Raw genomic sequence first — 25,556 nt, forward strand, 5'->3', positions numbered from 1 at the left:
TAGGTCGTTGTCTCAAATCTGAGAGACAGCAGCAAATTATAAGATGCAGTAAAGCTTGCTCCTGCAGTGTGTTGAGACAGGATGAAATACGGTAGGTGATGGATTTGCCAACAGAGTACTAAAAACTGGGAGGACTGATGCAGGATTTAATATGTGGAAGATGTTCAGTATTTCAAAGTTGTTAATGTTTGCAGTTTTTAAAAATGATTACGCTTGATGTGTGCAGCAGCTAAATCTTTCTCATTGATAATCAGAGCTGATTTATCTCTTTTTAAAAATTGATCTCAAGCCATAGGAGATCTTATGACTCCCAGGAGGAATTAAATAGCTCAGACATACTCATTTAGAAGATGTTCACCCAATGACCTCTTCTTCATATCTCCAGTTCATACCTGTCCAGCTCATTTTTCCAGAAAAGCTGTTTAATCCTTCCCATTCCTTCACCTTCTCCAGTCAACCCTCCCCCCCCCACCACCAATTTGAACTCATAATCACAGAACATAAATACAAATCTCAAAATTTCATCTATGGGGGAAATGGGAATTTTTTTTGACAGTGGGTAGACTGCTTTAGTGATAAAGGACTGGACAACTTGGGTATATTGAGTGTTTAATTGAAGTTAGAGTCAAACCAAAACCAAAGACTTAGGTCCAGCTCCCCGGTAAACCTTGTATGGGCAGAAGTCCCCAATAAACAATCGCATTTATTTTTAACTCATAGAATCGTAGTATCATAGAATCATTTAGGTTGGAAAAGACCTGTAAGATCATCTGGTCCAACCTTCAGCCTAGCACTGCCAAGTCCACCAATAAACTGTGTCACTGAGCACTACATTTACACATTTTTTGAAGGTCTCCAGGGATGGTGACTCAGCTACTTCCCTGCTCAGCCTATTCCAATACTTTACAACCTTCTCAGTGAAGAAACTTTTCCTAATAGCCAACCTAAGCCTCCCCTGGATCAATGTAAGACCATTTCCTCTTATCACTTAGTGCTTGGGAGAAGAGACTGATCCCCATCTCTCTATAGCCTCCTTTGAGGTAATTGTGGAGTGCAATAAGGTCTCCCCGAGCCTCCTTTTCTCTAGGTTAAACAACCTGAGCTCCCTCAGCGCTCCTCATAAGACTTGTTCTCCAAGCCCTTCACCAGCTTCATTGTCCTTCTTTGGACACGCTCCAGCAGCTTGATGTCCTTCTTGTAGTGAGGGGCTCAAAGCTGAACACAGCATTCGAGGTATGGCTGCATGAGAGCCAAGTACAGAGGGTCAATCACTTCTTTAAGTAACTTCAGTGACATGTACTTTTTCTGCTTTTAATATTGTTATGTTGATATTTTTTATTTTTGATATAGCTTTTTATTTATATATTTATTATTGATATATTAATATGCATGGCAAGTTATAGATTCACGTGTGTAATGGACACTACACATGTAAAACACTTTATGAGTAACAGTGTACAATATCTTCAGATCTTTGTTCTGATTAATTTGTTTGCTTTACCCTAGTTCCTGAGCCTCTTTTCCCCTGGACTTAAAAAAACCTTTGTAAAATCTGTAAGAAGTATGGCAGAATTTGAAACTACTTGAACTTTGAAGGTAACAAAATTCCCATGCTAGGGGAAAATGGCCCATGACATTTCATAATGGCACTTCATTCACAGTGTTATATATTAGGTACAAAATTCCAATCTTGAATCCAATCATTAAACTCCAAGAGCATTCAGATATAGGGTTCATAATTCAGGCTAGGAAGATAAACTTGCAAAATACACATTGAGCTTTGGATTTCAAACCAACCCAAGATATGCAGGTGTTCTAAATGAGATATTCTTGTCATATATCCATCTTCAAATTTTGGAGTGGCTGTAGTTGTCATCTTTAAAATCTTTCACCTGTTCACATTAGATCATGCTACCTGTTTAGCAAGATTAAGTTCAGCTTGCCTTGCTCCAATTGCAAATTTTTATTTCAGGTCTTAACCTGCAAGATTACAAGTAGTTCTTTGCCGTACAAACCTATTTGGTTAACCGACTTACTGACTTCATACAGTCCATACAGGCACAGACCAGGAAGATGTAAAGGGCATTAATGAGTGTAAATAAATATATATGGAGCAACTTGCAGCAAGAATAAATCAGAATGTCTTAAAGCATCTTACTGATCCTGGATCTTGTTACCTACTGTATGACAGAAACTGATCTTAGCAGGAATATGATTGAAAAAGGATTTTGCTTGGTGCTGTTCTAGGAACTGAGTCCCTTTTTCAACCATTTTCGCCTTAAAACAGTAGAAGATGAAGATGGAGAGGCTCAGCTTGTAGAACTCCCCCCATGGACTGCTATACAATTGGAAAAATTCTGTTACAATTCCAAACCTTTACATGGCAAGCAGAAAACTTAAGTTGAGATTGTTTCTTAGTAGTTTATTTTACTCCCCAAACTCTGATTTTCTGAAGTTTATTTGAATACTACTCATGCTTCTGCTTTCTTGAAAGTGGATTTTCTAGAAGCGTTGGCTGAAATATTCCTGGTTGATTTTTTTCCCTGCTGAAACAATCTTTTTCACAAAACTGGGATTTTCTAAAGAGAGTTTTGACTTTTGAAATGCTGACCTATGAGAATATCAGACTACTTTATTTATTCTTCTAAACTCTTTTTTTGTTTGTTTTATTTTAGTCCCTTTTTTGTCACTCTGTAAATTCAGCTCATGTTACTTTTTTCATAGATTTTTTTCTCATTTTGCCATTATTTATCTTCTTCCAGCTTCTTTTGATTAGGGGGTACTAAAGTGACAGAAACAAGCTGAAAAATGTCCAAAAATAATCCTAAACATTATCTGTATACTGCACAAGGGATTAAAAGAAAGCAAAAAGAAATGGGGCTATAAGAAAAACTACTTGTTCGTGAAAATAAAAAGAAACAAATGTATTGAAAAAGCATCGTTAATTCACTGCAGGGAAACAGCTCTAGATTTTTGGTTTTCACTTCTTTTCTTTTTTTTATCATTTTTTTCCTTAGTACATTTCCTATTTTCCAATAAGTTCCTATATAGTGACAAACTGCCCCTACCCTGTTGCACTGTGGAGGTTGTAGAACTTATTTCTTTCCTATGGCACACAGGCACTCATGAATTTTCTTAAGGACACATGGTATAATAATAAAAACAGTTTTATTAAGAATAAAAATTTCTCTTTTAAAAAAAAAAAAAAAAGCAGAGATGGAACCTGAGATTTCCCAAAGCTTTGTTACAAGGGGTATAAACCATTTCTCTTGCTAGAGCACAGTATATTTTGAACTATCATAGAATCATACAATATCCGAGTTGAAAGGAACCCACAAGGCCCATTGAGTTCAACTCCTGGGTCCCCAAAGGATCCCTTCCCTCCTCCCCCCCCCCGGAAAATAATAAAAAAAATCAGAGATCATGTTTATCATTTATCCTTTATCCAGCAGCACCTCAAGGCAAACCTCGGGTTTTTCCTTCTTTCAGAAACTCTTTATTCCATGAATTTCCTTCTCAGTCTGATGAGAGTTTCTAGAGACTAGGACTCTCCATTGTTACATAGGCTCCTATATCCAGCATTTATTACAAGCAATAAAGGTTAGTTATTTTCACTGATAATTTTAAAAGCTAATTATTTCACCAATAATTTTCAAAATGATGAAGTCATTTATTTGTGGGTGTACAGAGAATAGTTTTGTATTACAGGGAAGTTAGGTAAGTTGGCAAAGTTATTTATTGGAACGACAGAAAAGAATGTAATGGTGGCCAACATGCCAGGGTACCCCTCTACATCTCTGCCTAGGAGCCTGGTTATCAAACCAGGGTAGCTGCTGCAAAATTGGCAATCCCTACTTCATTTGGTGCTGCACTCATTTCCCCTTTGCTTAATGTCACAGCTTACAATTTGCACCTTCTTCCTGAAGTATCTCTCTATATTTAGTTTTTTGTTGAGGAAATGCCCATTCCTGACTTACCAGCTATGTCCGCTTCATGTCTGATATCCCTGTTTTACCCTGTCAAGTTGAAACCAACCTTCCATTTACCAGACAAGCAGGCTGTGCATCTTTCAACATAGTGTCCTCTGACCAGTCTGTGTTTTGTCAGTGAATTACAGAAAGACTCCATCAATGCACTGCTCTGCTTCCAGCAGCCGAATGGTATCTGGCAACACATCCAGGTTGGATTCCCAGTTGGTCATTTATGGTCAGAGTTTTGGTGGATTTCACAAGTAGCATGAAGGATCATAGAACCATAGCATGGCTTGGGTTGAAAGGGACCTTAAAGACCATACAACTCCAACCCGCTGCCATAGGCAGGGATGCCAGCCACTAGATCAGGATGGCCAATGCCCCATCCAACCTGGCCTTGAACACCTCTGGGGATGGGGCATCCACAGCTTCTCTGAGCAACCTGTTCCAGTGCCTCACCACCCTTACAGTGAAAAATTTCTTCCTAATGTCTAGTCTAAATCTGTCCTCTTTTAGCTTAAGACCATTCCCCCTTGCCCTATCATTATCTACCTGAATAGAGTCCCTCTCCATCCTTTTTATAAGACCCCTTTAAGTACTGAAAGGCTGCACTGAAGTCTCCCCGGAGCCTTCTATTCCCCATGCTGAACATCCCCAGCTCTCTCAGCCCGTCTTCATAGGAGAGGTGCTCTAGCCCTGTGATCATCTTTTTAGCCCTCCTCTGGACTCGCTTGAACAGGTTCACATCTTTCTTGTGCTGGGGGCTCCAAACCTGGATGCAGTACTCCAGGTGGGGCTTCATGAGGGCAGAGGAGAGGGGGACAATCCCCTCCCTCAACCTGCTGGTCACACCTCTTTTGATGCAGCCCAGGACAAAGTTGACCTACTGGGCTATATTGAAGACTGAGCAATTTTCAGAAGGTCAAGTAACCCCTAAACCCACTGCGGAAGTGGTAAAGGCTTCATGTCAAACCACAAGAGGAAAATAATTGCAAACCAGAGTCCACGAATACCCTGGCCTTACGACATGTGAATAGGAGACGTCATGCCTCCTAGTTTAGGGACTTATCCCGTAGGTTTGGACTAATTTAAAGAACGATTGCAGTCTCAAAAGTAATATATTACTATTTTGGAAGAAGAATTCAGAATTTAATTAAATAAGAGGAGGCCTATGTTGTGAATGGCAAAGATGTACTGCTAGCACAAAGGCATTGGAGCGTATCTGAGGTTCTGTGTCACAATAAAGTCTCTGCTGTGCTCTCTCAGGCAGGAGAGCATGTGTGCATACCACACTCGCCTAATGTGGTGCTAAGAAGTTTGACAGCGGATCTGAAGATGACTTCATAGCATCAGGCTAGACTAGCCCTAATAAAAGGGCTTGTGCAATACATTGACAGCACTTCATGGCAGTGCCACAAGGATTGGCATTGGAGGTAGTCTTTTTTTTTTTTTTTTTTGTACCCAGTGGAAAGTTACCATAAAGGAAACCGTAGAAAGTAGAAGTTGCCTCTGTAGCACCACTGCAAGAATCTACTCTCAAGCAAACTCTACATTTTCTTCAACTAAAAGCTGACATCTTTAACACACTGTTAGCATTTCATGTACAAGTCAGTGGATCAGGCAGTGTGCCAGTTAACACACAAGGCTAGAGCAAAACAGAGCTTAGAGCAGTGGTAGAGTGGGTGTCTCATGACTGAGCACAGGACCATCCTGAGAGCTCAGGCAGGCAGAAGGTGAGGAAATGTTGATTTCCCATAGTCCAGGGTTTTCCCATTGTCCAGGTTCAAGTAGCTGGAAACTTCCACTGCCAGAATGTCTATGCCACAAGCAACTTAAACCTGCAATAGAAATGGAGAATTAATTACGTGCAACCCACATGTGTTTGAATCAGTCCAACCTCTCCTTCTGTTCTGTATCCAAACTGCTTCTGGCTACAGTGCAAGGACTTAAGTAGTTAGGAAATTCCTTACTCCCTATAGATTATTTGTCCCTACCCAGTAACCCTGAGCGAATCTGGTAAATCACTTGTGCCTCCTTGGGTAGCACACACTATCTGAAGAATCTGAATGGAACAGTTTTACATGCCTTCCTTATACATACAATCATTACTTGGCACCGATGCAAAGCAAAACAGTTGCATTTCTAGGAACCAGCCCACCATTCTGATTCAAAAGCTTTTGTTCTGTTTCCCCTTCCTGCTACATGGCAGCACAAGCTGCTGTGCGGATCCCTTCTTCCCACCCACCCACCTAGACTCAATGGGAGGCACAGCAAGCAGCCCTGTCCTTCCCAGAGAAGGCCTTGCAACAGTTACAGGCAAAGGTTCAAGTACTACTAGTCTTAATACAACCTCAGATTCTTGTTTTTTTTGCTGCATTCACTGCTGCCATGGGCATGTATTCACTGTTGTACTCGTGGGAGTTGGATTCACACTGCTGATTCTGCAAACAGAGAGGAAATGCCATGACTTTAATTTGTGGTCACTACCCTCCGCCACTCCTACCTTTGTTCTTTAAACAGGGCAGTTAATCTGACTGTTTTAAGTGTGAATATTAAAGTCAGAATAGACAGGCACTCAGGTAGAAAAGTTGGAATAGAACAAACTGAAAATGAAAAATGCACTGTCCAAAAAAAAAAATAAATAACTTATGTCCACAGTCTCCTTTCTTCCCTGATCCAACTGGTTCTTTCTTTAAGTGGTTTTGCTCCAGAACAGAGCTGGAATTGCTCCACTGATGATTTGTTTTCCCCTCTTGAAGAAAACAATCAGGTGAATTGCTTACCAAAGTAATTTTGCTGACCTGTGCAGCATTTCTCTTCTTTCCTTTAATTCCCAGCCCTTAAATCAATAGACAATTCTGTCTTAGAAAAATTAAATCTGAGCTGCTGTCATCAGTGAGTGAATTTCAGGGGTAAATTAACAGCTCACTCTCTTTGTCAAAAAACGTATCACGTGCTGAGTATATGCCTGTCCCACCCTCTAAATCTCATTAAATCAAGTTCCCCATCCATGACCCTTGGAAGGAGGGTTGTGCGGAATCCCGTAGACTTGCTTACCTTGTTCCTTAAGCGACAGGCTGCTACACAGCAGACACAGGAAATCATGGCAAACACGATCAGGCCAATAGTTACCCATGTCATGAGTCCCAGTGAAATGCAGTCTTCCTTATCTGGAGATAGGGAGGCAAAAATGGCATTGCTGAGAATCAGCACTTTTTTTCCCCCCCACAAACAACTTTTCAAATTATTTCCCATCTCCTCTTCATATTAGATGAAACAGCCAAAGTGTGCTCTGGAGAAGGATTTCCAGGAGTTGAAGAGTTGCCTTGGGAAAGTGTATTCAGCAGGAAACAAAACACTGCAGTTGTCCAGAAGGAGAAGTGAAAGCCTCACTGTTGGCACACAAGGCTTAAAGTGTAGATTGAAAAGAAACCAAGCCCAGACTGAGAGCATGATGATAGTTCAGATTTGAAGCAAGATTTAAGCTTACATTCGGTGAGAACCACAGGTGATTTAAAGGGCAGCCTGGTCTAAAGAAGGGAGGATTTTGGCAGTCATGTTTGGATAGGAAGGCAAGCGGAGGGGGACACAAGATCAACCTTGTCCAGATCTCGGAGAAAATACGGTAGGGCATGAAATAGCTAGCAATAGCTGTGAGCATCTGGCTGTCAGAAAAGTGGAAGTGGAGAGCAGTGGAAAACACGACTGACAAAAAAGGATGGCACAGCCTGATTCTGCAATCACCGTGTGTTAAGTTCAGAGAGGGATAATAGATAATTTGCCCAACCACATAATTTTATCTTTGTTTATTCCTGGCATTGAGAAATGGGAAAGGACAGAAAGGGAAGGAGAACAGACAGTACAGTATTGTTATTGATCTGTATGGAGAACCCTTCCTGAGAACTTCTATGCTTTCTTGGAGCTCTCCGTGTGAACTTCAGTCACACTTCTCGCTGCAGTGTAGCTACACCCAGTGTCTGTTTATCAGCAAACCAAAGTGAGGGGAGAAGGGAAGTAAACTTACCCTGGATGTACAAATAGGTTTCTTTCAGGCGGCAATCTATGTAAGGAGGGGGTAAGAACATCTCCAGGCAGTAGGTGTAAGTGTCGATGTGCTTTCTTTCCAGATTTGTGAGTATGAAAGTGGTGCTGGTATTTGAATGCTCTGCCTGACAGTAGGTGACGTTACTCTTGGGGATAGCTTTCTCCTTGCTCACATGGAGAGCACAGATCTCCTTCTTTTCGTGCCCTTTGAAGAGGGTCATGCTGAACTCACTCACATTTTTGGGGTTGTGAAATATGAACTTAAAGTTTCCACTATTAAATTCCACCATCACCTGGGAGTCAGAGACATGCAGCTGATCTGAAAATATGAAAACAATTAGTGCAGTCACTCAAACAGCAACGAAGAGTATCCCTAAAATGTTAAGAAACTCATTCAAACAAAGCAAGTGAACCGTGTCATAGAAACTTAAAACATGTAGGTACTCAGAACAGTCTGGCTTTGCCACTCAGCCCTGGACTGTGAGATACCAGTGCATCGTTCTGCTCATGTCACACATTACTGAGAAAATACATGAGATAACACCTTGCCTGCTATCTGCTATGAGGCTGGACAGGTCTCTGTTAGCATTGAATCAGTGACTTGCTTCATAATATTTAAAGGCCTCCTTCGACCAAACACTGAGACGTATAATCCCTGCCTCAGTCTTGTTGTCCTATTCATAAATAAAACAAGGTGGGATGAAAATGGTGACAATTATCTCTGGTTTAGGGTTTGTAATCTGAACCTCATTGCTGTATCTGAAAACGCAGAACAGGATTTGAACTCTAAACTCCTACATAAATGCCTTAACCATAAGACCTATCTTTCCTTTTGAGATAGTGGTTTGGGGCATGCCATACAATTTAAACTTAATTACTTAGATGACTATATGACCTTTATCACAAACATGAGGACATGAGTAGAGCACAAATGTCACTGCGTGCATGCATTCACATGCAACCCAAAAATCATATTTGACCTTCCTGAAAGCATTGACAGAAAACATTGACAGATGTTATACAACTCTCTCATTCTGCAAAATGTTTCTATTTTTATTTTCTTGGAAAAGAAGAAGAAAGCAAACTGACTAAGGACCTCCTGCTACCTCACAGTTTGACTTTTGTAAAATCAGCAACCAATAGCATGGGGAATGCCCTGAGAAAAAAATGTGTTAAAGTGTGCTGTAAAAAAATGACAACCCTCTTCTTCAAAGACAGTATTTTCTGATCTATTATGGCACTTGAAAACATATACCAAATTATGTAAGTATGTCTTACCTATATTCTTGCACGGTCTTGATGAGCAGGTATCAGCTCCTGAAAAATAAATTGTTTCCTTTTTAAAATTCAAGCAGAGAAATGCAGGAAGAGGGGCTGAGCCATGCGATGTTAAGATGCTGAAGTTATTTTCTAATGTTAGTACTTGTGTCATAAGCCTATCTGATCTTGTCTCAGTGCTACACTGTAAAATCCCATGGTATGATAAAATCACAAAGTATAAAAATAATGTAGGAAGAAAATTAATTGGGCAAGAATTAATATTGATAACATACATAGCACTTAGAAATTCATAAAACACCTCTGCAGAAGGAATAGGCATGCTTAAAGCGTAGAAACTGGGATGAAAGTAGAATTTCCCCAAAGATAGTGTGGAAATCTATCCCAAATTAAAAAGTATACTCTTGTTTTCTCGTGAATCCAGAGTTGGCAATAAGTTAGCATTATACTCTGTTTCCAGACTGTAGTGCCCATTTTGTTCTACGTTTGTTCTGTTTCCCAACACCGCATCAAAATATCTTCTTCTGGCACATCCAGGATGAATAACTGGAAGGTGCTCCAAGATATGCAGCAAGAAAATATTCATCAATGCACACAGTTTTCTGTTCTAATTTTTTCTCTTCATGATTATCAAGCTGCATTCAGTCTGTTGTGCTTAGGCAGCCTCTGTTACAGGAGCCTGGCACACTTTTATTAATTATTTAGGACTTCCTTAAGGTGCTACCTCCCTCACCACCCACTATGGCAATACTGAGAATGGAATTTTCTGTCTGAGTTGGTGGCATGCACTGCTTTGAAATGGTTTGTGTGTCCTAAGTAGCAGGCATAGCTCAGCCTGATAGTGTTTCATTTCGACTTTTCCTTTTTTGCATTGCTCAAAAATCAGAGGTTTATCTCCTACACAGACAGGTAGAAAAAAACCTGTATCAGCCTTTCCTCTCTTCAGGTAGTCTGAGCAAATACTTCAGAGGCTGCTTAGATTGAAATACACTCTACATCAAGATTTTTTGATGTTAAGAAAACAGGGGACAAATACTTGAAGACTTCCATACATAATCATATTCTTGTTATTGCTACGTGGCAGTCTAGATCCATGCAGAGTAGGTTCCCAACTGTGCTGGGTGCTGTACTGATTGCACAGTGTAAATAATCCTTTTCCCAAGGCACCTGCAATCCACAACATCCAGCCTGCACATGCCCAGGAACAGGAGATTATTCTCAGTCATGTAGTGTTGAATGCTTTCAACTCTCTTCCTGGACTGAGGCAACCTTTTGGTGTCCACGCGTTTTTCTGCTTTGAATTCTTGCTCCCCAGTTATCACCACTGGCAAGGGCATTGCAATGAGTTAGTACTTGATTAAAATATTCTTAGTGTCACACATAAGCTAATGGACTTGTAGAAAATGCTTTGTGATGTGCAACTGGAAAGCAATTGCAAACTGTTACTCTTTTTTGATTGATTCACCCTCTTCCCAGTTATCACGTTCTTCCTGGCCTACTGTGCACAGTCAGTGGCTTATGTCACACAGCGACAGTTCAAATATCTGCACTACTTTCAAGACTATTACTTAAGTGTGTGATAACAGACAAGGTATCTTGTACCACTGGTGTGAAGATAAGACAGACAAAACACAACTTGTCAACCCTCATTGAATTAAAGCTCTCGATACAGAGAGTGCAAGCCCTCGGAAGGGCACACGGCCTGAGAAGCTGAAAGCAAAGGTCAAATAAGGAAACGCGTCTTGATGACTTGCGTGCTGAGTGGTGAAGGAAAGCAGCTGCTGGGAGAACAACATTTGAAATAAAGGCCTTTTAAAATGCTCTAGTTTCAGTGGCCTGCGGGCTGATAACATATACCTTTAAAATTAGGCCCAACAGCAGATAAATTATTTAGGGAAGGAAAGAAAACAGCGAGTGTGTCGAGCTAGCAGAAGCTAGGGAGAGCAGCGTATGTGTGAGCTGGCCGGGTCCCACCTGTAGCTGAGCGAGGCCTCCACCTTTGCCACCAGACGTCAGGGAGGAGAGGCAGATGCTGGCTCGGGGTCTGGGCAGCTGCAGGGCCAAGTGGTCCCAGAGGCCCCCGGCAGCCCGGAGGGGAATGGGGCTGCGCTACTCTGCGTAAAGGAACAGCTGGGAATGTCATGCCTCCGAGCGCCTCTGAGAACAGTTCAGTTCTGCTGTTGGCTAATGAAATTGCCCTTTCATACTGGGTGGTTTAAAATCTTTGTCAGAGATCATGGTTTTAATATTTGTTTTTAATGGAAAAGGGCAGAGCGAGGTGATTAAGTGTGAAGTTCACGTGACCCTGTGGCAAGCTGAAAAATTGTTTTGCATCCTCTGAGGCCCAGAAGCTGTAACTGTCTATTTTCATGAAAGATTCAGTAATGTATTTCTGTGAAGGAACATTTCAGTAGCAGTAATACAATTAGTATTCTTCTGAAACAAGTGACCACACAGAAGAGTGTGCTTAGCATAGTATAAAGGGAGCATATTTTAAAATGAGATTAACAGTGCCTGAGATTAAAACACAGAATTGTCTACATGGGTAACCACAATGAGTGAGATTTCCAGCTCACTAGCTATTCTGCATCAAGTCCTGATGTGAATGCTCTGTCGCTGCATACTAAGAGGTAGTTTATTCCCCCTCCCTACGGCTGATTGCTCTTCTCAAGTTCCCATTTGTATTGGTTCATTCCTAGGGTAATCCTATGGACCCTGTAGGACTCTGAGGTTAATGGCCAGACACATGTCATTTGCCAAGCTCCTTTGAGAATAAATGTACATTCAGGGGAGTGGAATACAGGAAATGGAGGTTAAAACATGCAATAATATTGAGAGATTTACTCACAAAACCTCCCTAATCCTACCACAAAAAATACATGAATAAAAGAATACATCCTGTTAGAGCTGAAAACGAGCAGAAGAATATCGCTGGTTCAGCAGTAAAAATGCTTGCATTTGGCTGTAAGGTTCCTTTTGGTATTTTTTATAAAAGAACTAATGCAACTGTAATATTTATAACAAGAGGAAACAAATCTTTCAGTGGTTTCCTACATGTCACACTGATGTTGTGTAGAGCTGTTCCTAGCTCACCTCTTGTCAAGGAGATGTGAATCCAAGAGAAGAACTTGGGTATGAGAGCAGCATCTTGTTATGTCAAACTATGAAGTGTGAGTGTGCATCCTATGTTTGTGTGTACTCACAGTCCTGTACATTCCTGTAAGAGATTACCTGGATAACAAATACGTCTTCCTCAGCTCCTTTGATAGACATTTTTACTTTCATCTTTACTGCAATGGGAAAGTACTTTGTCAGAGGCTTGCAAATTTCTGCAGTTGTGGTGCTTGAATATGGAGGCCAGTAGAAGGCAGGTTATTTTCATTCTAACGGGACTGCAACTTTGAGCTTTCTCATTGCTTTTCAGCAGACCCAATGCTATTTGCAAACATCACAATGGGTCACAAATTTGGGTCTTAACAGAAGTTTAAAAAACACATTTGCTTAATTTTCAAACTTGCATTTTTACATAGGAGAACAGAACAGGGATAGCATAGGATAGGATAGGGTAGGATAGGATAGGATAGGATAGGATAGGATAGGATAGGATAGGATAGGATAGGATAGGATAGGATAGGATAGGATAGGATAGGATAGGATAGGATATTCTTGCATGGTTTTCCTGCATTTTGTTTTATCTGCCCCAGCTCCCAGAAACTAATCAGCTGATTAAAAGAACGAGCATAATGCTTGGGTGTGTTTGCCACTGAAAATGAGCAAATAAAGTGTAGAACCTTCTTTTCAAACAAGCATTTTTGTTTTATTATTACTAAATGTCTGATGAAACCGTACACCATTTTTAAGTTGCTGTAGCTTTTAACCTTTCAAGGCACTCTGAAAGATGGCACTGTCAATTCAGTGTCATTAGTCTTATGCCTAAAACTAGCATGTTGCTGTCCTTCAGGAATCAAGGGTTAAGAGGAAGGCAGTCCTTCTGGGCAAAGCAAGTAATGGCCAGAAGTACTCTAGAAGACTATCTGAATTATTTCTCTGTTATAAGATATGTTGTAGAATGTGGGAGCTTTTATAAAATATACCACTAACGCTGCACTAATTGCTGGTAATGTTTCAGACACCCTTCTGAGAAGTGACCATGGCTTCATCCGGTGTTGACAACAGGAGATATGTGGGCAAACTGCGATAATACTTTGCAAATGTTGGCATGCAAAAACTCATGTACAGCATTTCATAGCCAAGGGCCTCAAGTGCTATGGAGTCCTACAGCTCTGTACTTCAAAATCTCATTGCCTGTGCTTGTCTACCCAAGAAGCTCTTACAGACAATTTCTTGGTCACGACTGGTTTACCAAATTGCACAATACACACACACACGTATATCACCTTCCATGAGGTATTTACACTGAAACAATATCCACAGATCAGAGGTAGAGCTTGCTAATAACTATGCTAAAATGGACAAAAAAAAAAAAAAAAAAAAAGCCATGCTTTTAAGTTACTCTGTTTTTACTCCCCAAAATTTGCCACAGTGCTGGAGTGCTAGCTCACTCTCTAATGAGGGTGTCATACCAATGTGTCTTACATAAAGCTGCTGTTATACAGCCCTTTTCTTTTTAGCAATAATGATAATAATTAGTACTTGTTATACTGAAAGCACTGTAAGAAAAAAAAAAAAAGTGAGATACCATTTCTCCCTGGAAGCAATGTCTTTCTTCTGCCATCTCCTCTGCCCAGACCCTGCCCAAGACCTATTCTCTGTGTTGGAAGGGAGGGAGAAAGAAGGGGAAACTGCCAGTATTAGATGGAACAATTATTTGCACCCTTAAAATTCCAGCCTGTTTCTTCCAAGGGAATGACCTTTTAGATGGCTCCAGCCACATGTAAAAGTGTGCTGGTGAAGTATACCTGCTAAATTGACTAGCTGAGAAATACGTAACAAAATTGAGAGGATGTTTTTGTTAGATTTAAGATGATTTTTCAAGGAGAAAAAGAACAGCTTGTGTCCCTTTATTGATACTGTCCACTACCCTCCTTCCCTGTGATTTCACCCATTTTTCAATGTCTGAAAGCTCGGTATGCTGTTGCTGTATTAGTTAACCTTCAGAGGGGTATCTGCATTGCCTAAAGAGCTGGAAGCTAGCTTTTATTTAAATGAAAGCTTAAATTCTGTATGAAACTGAACCTATCCTGAACCTATGTATCACTGGAATTTCAGAAGCAAACATATTCAATAACCCGTTGCATGACCTTCAAACAACATGTTTAAATAATGAATGCTTCAGTTAGTAACTCTGTGCACTAAATCTCAGGTCTCAGATAAATGTGAGCTCTGGTATTTTACTTTACATAGCTATTACAAAACACTGAGCCACGCAAAATGCTATGTCCATGTTTATGGCTGGACTGAGAGCAACACTGTCACCGCTAACACAGCGTTAGGAGAGCTATACCTCCTTTTAAGTCTGTCCGCATTTCAAGCCTGCACCAAAATGATCTCATCCACCCTTCCATGCCATACACATTTTTCACAGTACAAAAATTCCCTGCTCAAACATGACCAGGATTAATATCAATAACTTAGTGTCTCTTTATTAAGCCATTCACCGTCATGCTGCTCTAAGACATTGTGCCCAGCAAGGGAAGCTGGCTGGAGCACTACAGTCTAAACAGCTAGAGGATAACACTGAGCAGATGAGCTAAAGAATACAGACAATGAAAACTTGTGCATTTTGTCTCAGACCAAATGCCCTTTCTGGCAGGAATTCTCTTCCCACCAGCTCTAGTGATGTTAAAGTCAAGAGTGGCCTTTTTGCAACTGCTTCCCTCAATTATCTCTATTCCTCCAACCCCACGCTATCAGACCTCGTTTACTGCCTCCCTTCTCTGGGTGGGCTATATTCCATAGGGACATCTACTGTGAGGAGAATAAGAAGTGCTACTCACCACACAGGGCTCCAAACTGAAAGCAGAGGAGACAGAGCGTTACAGCGACCGACTTCATGCTTGCCTGACACTCAGGCACCAGCCTTCTGTCTGCTGTGAAGATGGGGAAGAATTCTTGGGTAGAAAAGGAAGTGGTTTGTGGGCAATAGGGGAAATTATATGATAGTCAGAAGGACTTTTTAATTTAACACCTGACTACGTTATAGCTATGTCAGCATTAGCTGTCGCCCACACCTGTGGAGTTTGCTGCTTTTTTTTTTTTTTCCCTCGCCTCATGGCTTGCTGTCACAGACAGGAAGATGAAAGATTTTCGTACATTACCTTTAATAATCACTTCCGCAAAGACTGCTTCTGGTGAAATCTGTCACGACAGAAGCTACCATCACCTACAGCACGCTTCCTGCAGATAGCAGCTGTTGGTGACCCCTTCCTTAAATTAACCTACTCCATGTGCATGTTGGCCACTGGCAACCAGGCCTCCCCCCCACCTTCAGCTGGGCTTGTGTAGCTGGTGGTGTTGCCCTGTACAGAAGCTGATGGCCAGGAGGGGAGGAGGCTCATCTTTGTCCTGGTCCTCAAATTCAGTGGAAGAACAGATCCAAATTGCAGAAGGACCCGCTCAGCCCTGTGACATCCTGGAGGCTCACTCGGATGTAAAACTTCCACCCTGGAGCTGAGGCTTGCTCTGGGCAGACATGAGAAACTCCATCAACTCTGAGCGGAGGAGATTTGGCCCAGTGCCCCAGGGCCTTAGGGCAGAAGCTTCTCTCCCTCCCTCTCCCTGCTTTTGTGCGGCACGCTGCTCTCTGGCCTGCAGTACGTCTGTGCTCAGGAAGTGGTGTGGGACCCTCTGGGATAAAATGTTCTACAGCCATTTAGATCTGGCTAATTTTAGGGCAGATACTATATTTGGAAAACAGCTTCTTTAGTAAATTAGATGCATTTAGCATTCCTGACTGTCATATACATGTTAGAAGACACAAAGGGCTAATTCTGGTGCCTGACAGACACTCCTGAGGTTGATGTCCTCGTAATGGTTGTGCAGTGGTACCCGATAATTGTGAATAGGATTGGGTTACAGATTCTCTCCTACTTTGTACTTTGTGAATAAGTCTTCACCTGTTGGTTTACTCTTTCTCAAAAAGTGATTTAATGTCATTCATTATTAATGCTAAAGATTTGTTCACGTGGACACTGGCAGAGAGTTTTACTCTCTTCAAATCTTTGCAAATCCCTGCAAATCTTTGCCTTTTGTTAAATGAAAATCAGAGCTAAGTCAGAGTCAAGACAGGATTTGATCTAAATTCTCAGCTCAGGTCTCTGGAGCCAAATGCAAGCAATTCTAACTACAGAAAGTTTCTGCAGTATGCTTTTAATTCTGAGGCTCAAGAGTAATATACGAAGGTTCAAGCAATGATAAAGCTGGGAGAGATACACCTGACTCCTGAGCTTTGCCAATGAAGTTATGACCCAGGCTCCAACTTGCTGAGGTTCCAGGTAGCACCACCTTTCCCATCCCCGACAACAACTTACGGGAAGTGCAGAAACAGAGGAGCCTTCTCCTGGGACAGGACCTTTATTGCTCCCTTAGTAAGCCTGAGGCAAGCAGCGAGAGAGACTGATAGCAAAAGGAGCTGCTGCTGATGCAAAATTAATGGAGGAAGAGAATCACATGTAAAGTACCCCCACCACCGCCTTTGGGAGAGCTTTACTGACAGCATACCAAGGACTAAGTCTCTACAAAGACTACCACTGGGTGGGAAGGCCAGTAAAGGCACAGGGGAACGCATTTGAGCAAAGTTTTAACTATTTTATGTAGAAATGAGCTTTAAGACAAATTGGGATTGCTGGGATTCATAAAACATGTTGGCTTTCTTCAAAATGTAAACATTTTGCCAGGAAAATCATTTTGAGTTTATTTTTTTGTTTGTTTGTTTGTTTGTTTTTTAACCAACAGAGCTGTTTTGGAGCAACTTACTTCTTCCTTCCCTTCTTTGGGACTTTATCCGTTATGCCAATGCAGAAAAGATGATTACACATCTGTTTCCCTCCTGGAGTGAGAGTAGCTACCAGTGTAGCTTGGTTGACATAAGCTATGACAGCTGGAGCAAGCTTCCCTGCCCAGCAAATAGGTTGTGTTTGTCCTCTTTCTCCTGTCCTTATAGCCTCAAATCTGGAGTTACCCCCTCTCCGGTTCTGTTTCCCAGTAGCTCTGGAACTGCCAGAACGCACCACTCCCATTGTTCCAAAAGGGTCCAGCCCAGGACACAGTTTGGAGTACTTGGCAGCAATATGAAGTTTGATGAGGATAATTTTTTATTTTTTTTTTTCAAATAGTTGAGTGTATTTGATGATGAGCCAGCAGAGCCTGGAGCATTCAGTGTTTGTTCACAAGCTGAGACACAAAGTCTATCTCAGGGCTGAGCATGTGGGACCTTGCAGTCCCACGCCAACAGACACCTTCATTGCCTTTCACCCTCTTTACTCTTTCCATCTTTGCCGCCCTCCTCTGTCATGCTTTTGTACCTCACAAAGACACTGTGACTGCAACTACAAGTGTTTCTTACAAATACTGCAGTTGGTTGCAGTTAACCACCTGGGACAAGCAGCCTGTTTCCACAACACGCTTCCTATAACTGTAGCTATTTTGAGTCACAAACACGTGTTTCCTTTTTCCATCGTCACTTACATGTATTTCTCTCCCTCCTTCATTTTGATTTTGACTGTCCTTCATCCACACGCTCCTTTCAGATCTCCTTTCTTCTTCTAACTTGACTGCCCATGGCCCCTCTCTGCCCCTCTCTGTCCTCCTCTGAAGCAGCGGCTGCTCTCCAGCACGTGTCCTAGGTCCTTTCTGGAACGTGGCTCCTCCTGCCCCCAGGCCACATTCTTTCTATGTATCTTACCCCCATAACTATTATCCCAGCGATAAATTCCTTTTTCTCATACCTCACTTCCAACTTGTTTTGTCTGGGATACAGTTAATTTTCTGCATAGTAGCTCATATCATGCTATGCTTTGGATTTGTGATGAAAACAGTGCAGATAACACACCGCTGTTTTTGTTGTTTCTGGACAGTACTTATACAGAGTCAAGGTCTTTTCTGTTTCTGAAACTGCCCTGCTAGTGAGGAAGTGGGGTGCACAAGAAGCTGGGAGGGGACACAGCCAGGACAGTTGACCCCAGCTGACCGAAGGGATATTCCAAGCCATATGAAGTTGTGATCAGCAGTAAAATCTAGAGGGGGGTGAAGAGTTTGCCTGGGCTGCTGTTGCTCAGGAACTGGCCAGGCATCGTTTGGCTGGTGGTAACCAATTGTGTTTCACATCACTTTTTTCCTTCCTTGGTTTTGTTTTCTTTTGTTTCCTTTATTTTTTGTTTTTATTTAACTTATTAAACTGTCTAAACTGTGTTCATCTTGGCCCAGGACTTTTCTAACTTCTGCTCTTCCAATTCTCCTCCTTCACCCTGCTGGAGGAGGCAGTGAGTGAGCAGCTGCGTGGTGCTTAGCTGCCTGCCAGGGTTAACCCACAACAGACTTGCCATCTCCTTGACTGTAAACAACCTGGAAATTCCTTACGGGCATTTTTATTCCTTTAAAACTACAGCCAGTGGCATACCCAGTTCCAAAGAGAAACGGGCTTGCCCATTCCTTGATCTGTACATCAATATTCTCTACCCTGTGATCTTCAGTGCTTGTCCTTTCTAGCTCCAAGCAACTCAGAAAACACCACTTTTGCTGCTTCCCAAAGGAGACTGATTCACAGCAAGGATTTTGCCTGTGATGTACAATGTATATTTTTCTTTGCCCTGTTTAATCACTTAACTCTTACTCTTCTTATCACTATCACCCAAAACAATTTCCATGTTAGCAACCTGCTAGTGTGTTGTACCCCTTTATTCACCATGAAATAGTGGTGGTGTTTACACTGCAGTAGCTTGTTGTATCTCACTGGCAGTTTTCCACTTCTGCGTGTGGATGATGAGCAGTTGCCCACAGCAATGTAAAATATTCTCTCAGTAAAATGCATTGTGATTCTTTCTGCAGGGGCTGTTACAGTCTATCCACACAAATTATATTCTGTTGTCTCCTGCTGCTTCTTATTCTTTGCTTCAATATCTGGCCTATATTCTCATGACTCTGGGTCATTTCCTCAGGGCTGGAGCAGAAAGCCTCCACACTCCTGCACTTTCCTTTCCTGTTCATTGAAGAGAGAAGGGGAACAATGACTTTGTGCTATTTTAAGGTCCTGTGATAGGTTTAAATCCCCCTTCCGATCAGTATCACTCGCTATTAGGTGTGTAGACAGGCCGCAGTCACTCATGGTGTACAGGTTTCAGCCCGAGATGCAACTCGTGTGCTCCCTCCGTCGTTCTGGTGCCTCCCCTGCTGGTATGGGGCTGATCCCCCCCACAGGCCTGTGCCACGCTGTCATGTTCTGACCACCAGTGTGCCAGAGGAGGCTATGGGGGCTCACCGCAGCTCAGCGGCAGGGCAGACACTTCCCTGCACAGGTATGTAAGGAGTTTAGCCCAGATCTGACACACATGCATTAAACTCAATCAATAGGAGCCTAAGTGGCAAATGCAGTCGGCCGAAATGCCACTTCAGGTCCTGTGACTCATGTTTTGTGCCGGCTGGCTCAACGCCCTCAAGGCCTCTCTCCAGCCGACCTCAAGCTGATGCTCTGTGTGTCTGGCCTCCTGCCCACTGGCACACAGCTACCTAATGAGGTACCTAATCACTTTTCCAGGATCACTGAGCATAGGGAGGCATGGACCAGTGATGGTCAGCACACATATGCTCATGGCCTGGACTGCAGGCCTATGGGACCTGTCTTGGTAACAACCAACACTGTATTCCTGCCCTTCCAGGTGTGCTGGGAGGAGGACTGTGAGCAGCAGGTATCTTCAAGTGGCATACGCCCAAATGTGTGGGAGGTATTTAGCACAACAGCAGGGTTGTAAGCAGCATGGGTTCATGTGTACCAGAGGAAGGAGGACACCTTCTGCAGCCTTTGCAGTTCCTTTGCGGCCAACGTGCAGCTGCCTGCGGCTTTGTCACCAGTGCCACCTACATCTGAGTTCAGATGGGAGGTTCTCCAGAGTGGACAGTAAATATACAAAATCCAAAAGAAATGTATACTTGGGGACCCAGACTGCTTTTGTCTTGCCACTTGTAGAGCACTTTATGACAGCTACCTGATGTTGAGCTGGATGGCCATGAAGGTTTTTCTGCTGCTGGATTTGAATTTAATTCCCTTCTGGGTGTGACAGTGAAGAATTAAACACATTCTTTAGCATTTTCACACCCCAACTGTTTCAAAGCTTTCAGAAAGGTAGGGCCTCCTATCATGTGGTTGTCTGGTCAGCTGCTTTGGAGGAGTTAGGACTGAAAGAGCTGCAGGCTGTAGTCATAGTTGGGGTTTGTGGTGTGATTTTATCTCAGCATTGTTGTGATTACATTTTAAAGGTAAACTTTCGCTACCCTCGAGTTGACAGTACAACACGAGGGGAACTTTCCCCTACAGAAACAGCCCCTGAAGCTGTGAGGCATTCCTGCAGATAAGCGAGAACTGAAATGGCATGCTGAAAACTGCAAAGACAGGTCTAACAGCACAGCCCGGGCCTGGACTTCCAGAAACACTGAAGCGGCTTAGGACACCCATGCTGCTGTCGGCTGCCAGCTCACATGAAGCACTTTGAAAATCTTGTTTTTTTTCAAGTGTTTTTGAGCCAGGCTTTGGTTTGCAGCTCCTACTAGTGGTTAACTGAAAATACACTTAGACAGCTCAGGCCTTGACAGATTTGGAGGAATAAAATATATGAAATGACATCTTTCTTAAACATGCAACTAGATTTCCTCTTTTTTGTGTATATCATGTTCACAGAGGTTACTGTGCTGGGAACAAAATGCTCTGACCACGCATGCGAAAGCTGAAAGAAGCACAGAATAACAATACTGTGCTCCACCACGCTCAGGGCATGGTCCTGCCGCACCCCCCTTACGGATGCCAGGACAAAGCTACGGAAAGCTGGACACGCTGCAGCCCCGTGTCACACATTGCCAAGTGACCAGTTTTGTGAGGGGTTTTGTCCCGTTTGCTAGGAGCTGATTCCAAGAGCTGACATGGGCGATGTGTGAACTGTAAAACCCCTCCTGGGCTTCGTGGAGGAGCCGAGGCCCCTGCTGCATGACAGGGGAGCTGCGAGGGCGTGCACAGGAGTGTGGCAGGGCCCCATGCGCCGTGAGCCCCTGCCCCAGCGCCAGCCCGGGCTGTGCAGCCCTCGGGCAGCCGCCGGCCTTTTCCCGCCCCGCCGCCACGGGCCCGCACGGGGGCGCCGCCGCTCCGCGCTGCCACACGGCCCGGCACGGCCCCGCCGCCTCAGGGCAGCCGCGCCTCAGGGGCCGCCCGCGGACACGCAGCGTTAGTTTGGAGAGATTTGGGGGTTCCTCATTTTTAACGTTTCTGACACGAGGCGCGCAGGCCAGAGCAGGGCTCCGTGTTTTCGGTGTCACGGCGGAGGGGGAGGCTCTGCCTTCTGAGCGGGCGTTGCACAGTTTTTAGTTAGGCTGCACCCACTAATTTTAATTAGGCTGCACCCGCTAATTTGATGAGAAGGAGCAAGCCGTGAAAACAGTCGGTCCCTCCAGCAGGCCGGGAAAGGCCAGGAGACAAAGGAGTCTAAAAAAAAGTCACTTTTTTCATCACGGCATCGTGTCTCCTTCTGGGTGTTACCAGGCCCCCTCAGGGGGCGAAGGACAGCGGGTGCCAGCCGAAGGTCCCGCTGCCTGCTCAGTCACTCGGCATTGCCCACAGCCAGGCTTCAGGAGGACAGGTTCCCCCTTCCATGAGCAACTGACCGAGTCTAGTTTTATTGGTGAACATGCTGAAATAAGAGTTGTGTCTAGATAAAACATGAGCTTAGTCATGCTCAGCAGACCCTGTATAGCCGTACAGGGTCTGGAAACATCCATCACGCAAAACGTGGTAAAAGCAGTGTGTGGTACTGGCTTGCACATATTAAACTGGAAAAGAGGACAAAATTCTCACAGTTCATTGCATCCTCAAGAGAATGGGGAAGAAAATCATGCTAATACCTTCCTCTGGCATTGACCAGGGAAACACGGCAACAAACTGCAAAGGTGTGGCTTGTTAAGACTTGGAGACGTTATAATGAAGAGAAAAGGAGGGCAGGTATGCCTCCAAGGAGATTGAAGGAACTCCTCCAGGGATCAGTCAGAACTCAGTTTGCTGCCACTCAGAAAGTCACCGAGTTAACCCACATTAAGCTCAGGAGCAAAAGCCTGTCTGCAAGAATGGCAGGAGGGGAGTTGTCCATAAGCCCTTCTGATGTGTTTGCTGTTTGTCTCAGGCTACTTTTAATCCAGTGAAGTATGTCTTTTTCTGTGCTTAAAAGTCTTTGATGTTCTCTGGGAACTCACTCAGGGAAGGCTCTAGGTATTCCTCTCACAGCCAGCTTGGTTGTTCTCACCACACAAAAAAAAAAAAAAAAAAAAAAAAAAAAAAAAAAGTAAAAATTAGAACAACAGTGAATACAACGTAGAAACAAGATATATGTGTTCTCTAGAGAACATGAATGATTGAAATGACTACTTCAGAACATCACTTTAACCACATGGATGATACTACAGATCACCATAGTATATTCTGGTGAATTGGCCTTTGCCATGTAGCCATGTAAAGACTCAGATTTCCTAATTGAAGTTCCAACCTTTGTGCACCTCTGAATGCCCCTGGGAAACAGGTGTAGCTACTTCGTAAGTTGTACAACTTCTTCATTGCTGAACCTTCAAGATAATGGCATTCTTTTTCATTTGGATGGCCCTCCACATCTACATATTACCATGTCGAAATCAGCTTCATTTTCATGAATTTCACCCTGAGAGTGCAAGAAGAAAAAAGACTGGTGTGTGTGCATGTTACAAAGGTTCATAGGGCCAAGACAGCACTCACAGCAAAAGCTACGAGCTCTGCAGCTGCCCAGCTCCTATCTTGGTCAGCTGTCCTTCTGTGTTTGGCTCTAATGGGCACTGAATACAGTTCAGGGTGGACCACCCAGGTTCTCAGGGTAAGTCCTTATTGAGCTCTGCTCAGCCTAAGCTATTCCCCGCTCATGTTGCTATTACTCTTAAGTTGGCCCAGGGAGTTGTAGGCTCATCGCATAGAAATGTGCAGCTCCCTGCTTGCTGGCAAACTTTAAGAAACAGGCTTTTCACTGTTGGTCTCTTTGATCTCAGCTCAGTGGTTAGTGGTCATTAAAAGTGAAAGTCTGCTGGGGGGGAGGGGGGGGCTTTTGTTATTCTAGCCAAAGTGCTTCCTCTGTTTTGGGTCTGTAGCCTCATGCAGTTCTGACTGAGCCACAGCAAAGCAGACCCAAATCCAAGGAGAGGTCAAGCAGTCTGTTGGAACTTCTTGCAGCATGATGAAGCTGGGGAAATAGGAGTGTCCGTATTGTTCATGTGGATTTTCTGTGTCCTTGGTCAGCTGAGTTACAAAGACATAAACCCAAGAAAAGTCCTTGACCTGCAATTTTTATTTTTTTTTGGTTGTGAGTCTTTCAGGAGCTATCCTGAAAGATTACTATGTGTTTTTCCTGTTCTTACATTTGTCACTAAGCATCTACTTCTGGACACTTACCTGAGAGACAAGACACTTGACTTGCTGTATTGTTGTTCTCATCTGGTACAGCTGCATTTAGGCTCACACTTTCGTGAACTGTTTAGATGACTATCAGAACAGGTAAAAGTTGGTGTTTCTCTGCTCTTGCTGTGTTGATATTAGTGTCAAAAATTATTGTGTTATATTATTATCTGTATATTATATATATATACATATATATTATATATATACATATATATACATATATATATTATATGTCTACGAATATTGCTATTCATAGCGGTGTTCCTGAGCCTAAACTTAATTGCTCAGGTATCTCCTACTGGCTGGGAGCTGCCTTGGTTTGCAGCCAGGCCAAGAATGGAGCTATGGCTCTTCAGATAGCCATGGAAAAAACAGTGTGAAAATTTCAATTTTCTCTTCATAGATCAGTTTATAGATCAGCTACTAATCTTGTTGCTTCAGGTGACCACTGAAAAGTCACACACACATATCCTCGCTCCCTTTAACCAACCACTTGCCCTGTTCGTTTGCTAGAATTCTTTCTGCTTGTATGGTCTGCGCTATGCTGCGCTAGCAGCAGGGGCATCGTCTGGCTGTTGGGAAGCTGTTAGTGGCAAAGTTGTGTGTGCAATGTACCACAGAGATCAGCATCACAGCTGATTCTGTTCTTGTTAGCTGGACTATCCTTGTTTTGGCAAAAGTTTCCCTGGAGGTGCTGCCATGTACCTCTTCAAAGGTGTTCTTGGATGTGACTATATACTCACTGGCTCACCCAGGTCTTTCTTACACTTACCCCTTCACCTGATACTGGGAGGGGAGTGCCCCTGTTGCGGCCCAGGAGTACATAACCATTGCTCGTTTTGTTGGCGTTCCCAGTACAACAAGAAGTGTACAAATGTACCACTTTCTATGCTAGGGTTTATACTCTACCTGCAATCCACAAAACATGGGATTCGTTAGTTACCAAGTCATTAATTCCTATTATATCGATTCAGGCATTAAGGTCTGTGGGCCATTTGTTTCTTTCCTTCTGTGCTAAGTAAGGACAACTAAGAACAAAGCAGTAGCAAAAAGAAAAAAAAAAAAAAAAAAGCCAGTCACTTCACTTCTCTTTGGGTTGCTGTGGTTACGCTGTGTTTGGTACTGACATCAGTGAGGACTCTGTAATGCTTGCGTGATGGACTGTTTTGGGTGCCCTTTTGCTTGAAGAAAAAAAAAAAAAATGTAGCCGAAGAGGAAAAAATTAAGTTGTCCATTTGCATCTTTCCTTCTAGTCATGTTTTCATAACAGGGTGAGTAGTGTTAGTGGTTTTCTAAGGAGCAAGTGGTGATTTTTTAATATGCTTTACATACATGCTTTTTTATAATACAGCTACAAATCAGTTGATATGGAAACATAACTATTTTTCCACTAAGAAAAGAAACCATTCATTGTTTCCAAAGCTTTGAAAACTACCTCGAATAGCACCTTTTTTCTATCTAGGTTTTTCTGCCAATTTCAAGGCCATTTAAGGTTTTTCTAGTTCTTCCATTTCTTATGTAATGCAATGAACAAATCAGAACAGAATCAGAACAATCAGAACATCTGATCGTCTTTGCTTACCTGGACTCAAGTTCACAAGGTTTCGAAAAGTGGCTGAATGAATCCATGTAAAAGA

The 25,556-nt window shown here is 42.9% G+C and overlaps 2 protein-coding genes across 6 annotated transcripts in view; one reads left to right on the top strand and one right to left on the bottom strand.

Moving 5' to 3' along the window:
• The window catches only part of RAPH1 (Ras association (RalGDS/AF-6) and pleckstrin homology domains 1), a 336,299-nt gene that overhangs the window by 109,953 nt on the left and 200,790 nt on the right, over positions 1-25,556 (top strand). The window lies entirely within an intron of this gene.
• ICOS (inducible T cell costimulator) lies at positions 3,650-15,564 on the bottom strand. 5 transcript variants are annotated; one of them, XM_084523671.1, is made up of 6 exons: positions 15,251-15,564; positions 9,294-9,332; positions 7,996-8,334; positions 7,029-7,141; positions 6,322-6,412; positions 3,650-5,809 (listed from the first exon to the last, which is right to left on the bottom strand). In XM_084523671.1, the coding sequence occupies exons 1-5, from the start codon at positions 15,306-15,308 to the stop codon at positions 6,323-6,325; spliced, it is 639 nt and encodes a 212-aa protein (XP_084379797.1). In that variant the 5' UTR covers positions 15,309-15,564; the 3' UTR covers positions 3,650-5,809; position 6,322. The 5 variants fall into 5 exon arrangements, with proteins under 5 accessions (XP_084379797.1, XP_084379799.1, XP_084379798.1 ...); XM_084523672.1 differs by having other exon boundaries at positions 5,093-5,802; positions 6,319-6,412; XM_084523673.1 differs by lacking the exon at positions 9,294-9,332 and having other exon boundaries at positions 7,996-8,364; positions 15,247-15,498.

The sequence above is a fragment of the Aythya ferina genome (assembly GCF_964211825.1).
Source record: "Aythya ferina genome assembly, chromosome: 6".
Lineage (NCBI taxonomy): Eukaryota > Metazoa > Chordata > Aves > Anseriformes > Anatidae > Aythya > Aythya ferina.

What these genes read in the sequence shown, in the direction of transcription:
- ICOS (XM_084523671.1), bottom strand. Translation starts at nt 15,308, where the DNA reads ATGAAGTCGGTCGCTGTAACGCTCTGTCTCCTCTGCTTTCAGTTTGGA. An exon ending in AACCTATTTGTACATCCAGG is followed by an intron (nt 7,142 to 7,995) that starts GTAAGTTTACTT and finishes CCCTATCTCCAG; the next exon opens with ATAAGGAAGACTGCATTTCA. An exon ending in CCTGTCGCTTAAGGAACAAG is followed by an intron (nt 6,413 to 7,028) that starts GTAAGCAAGTCT and finishes CTCTGTTTGCAG; the next exon opens with AATCAGCAGTGTGAATCCAA.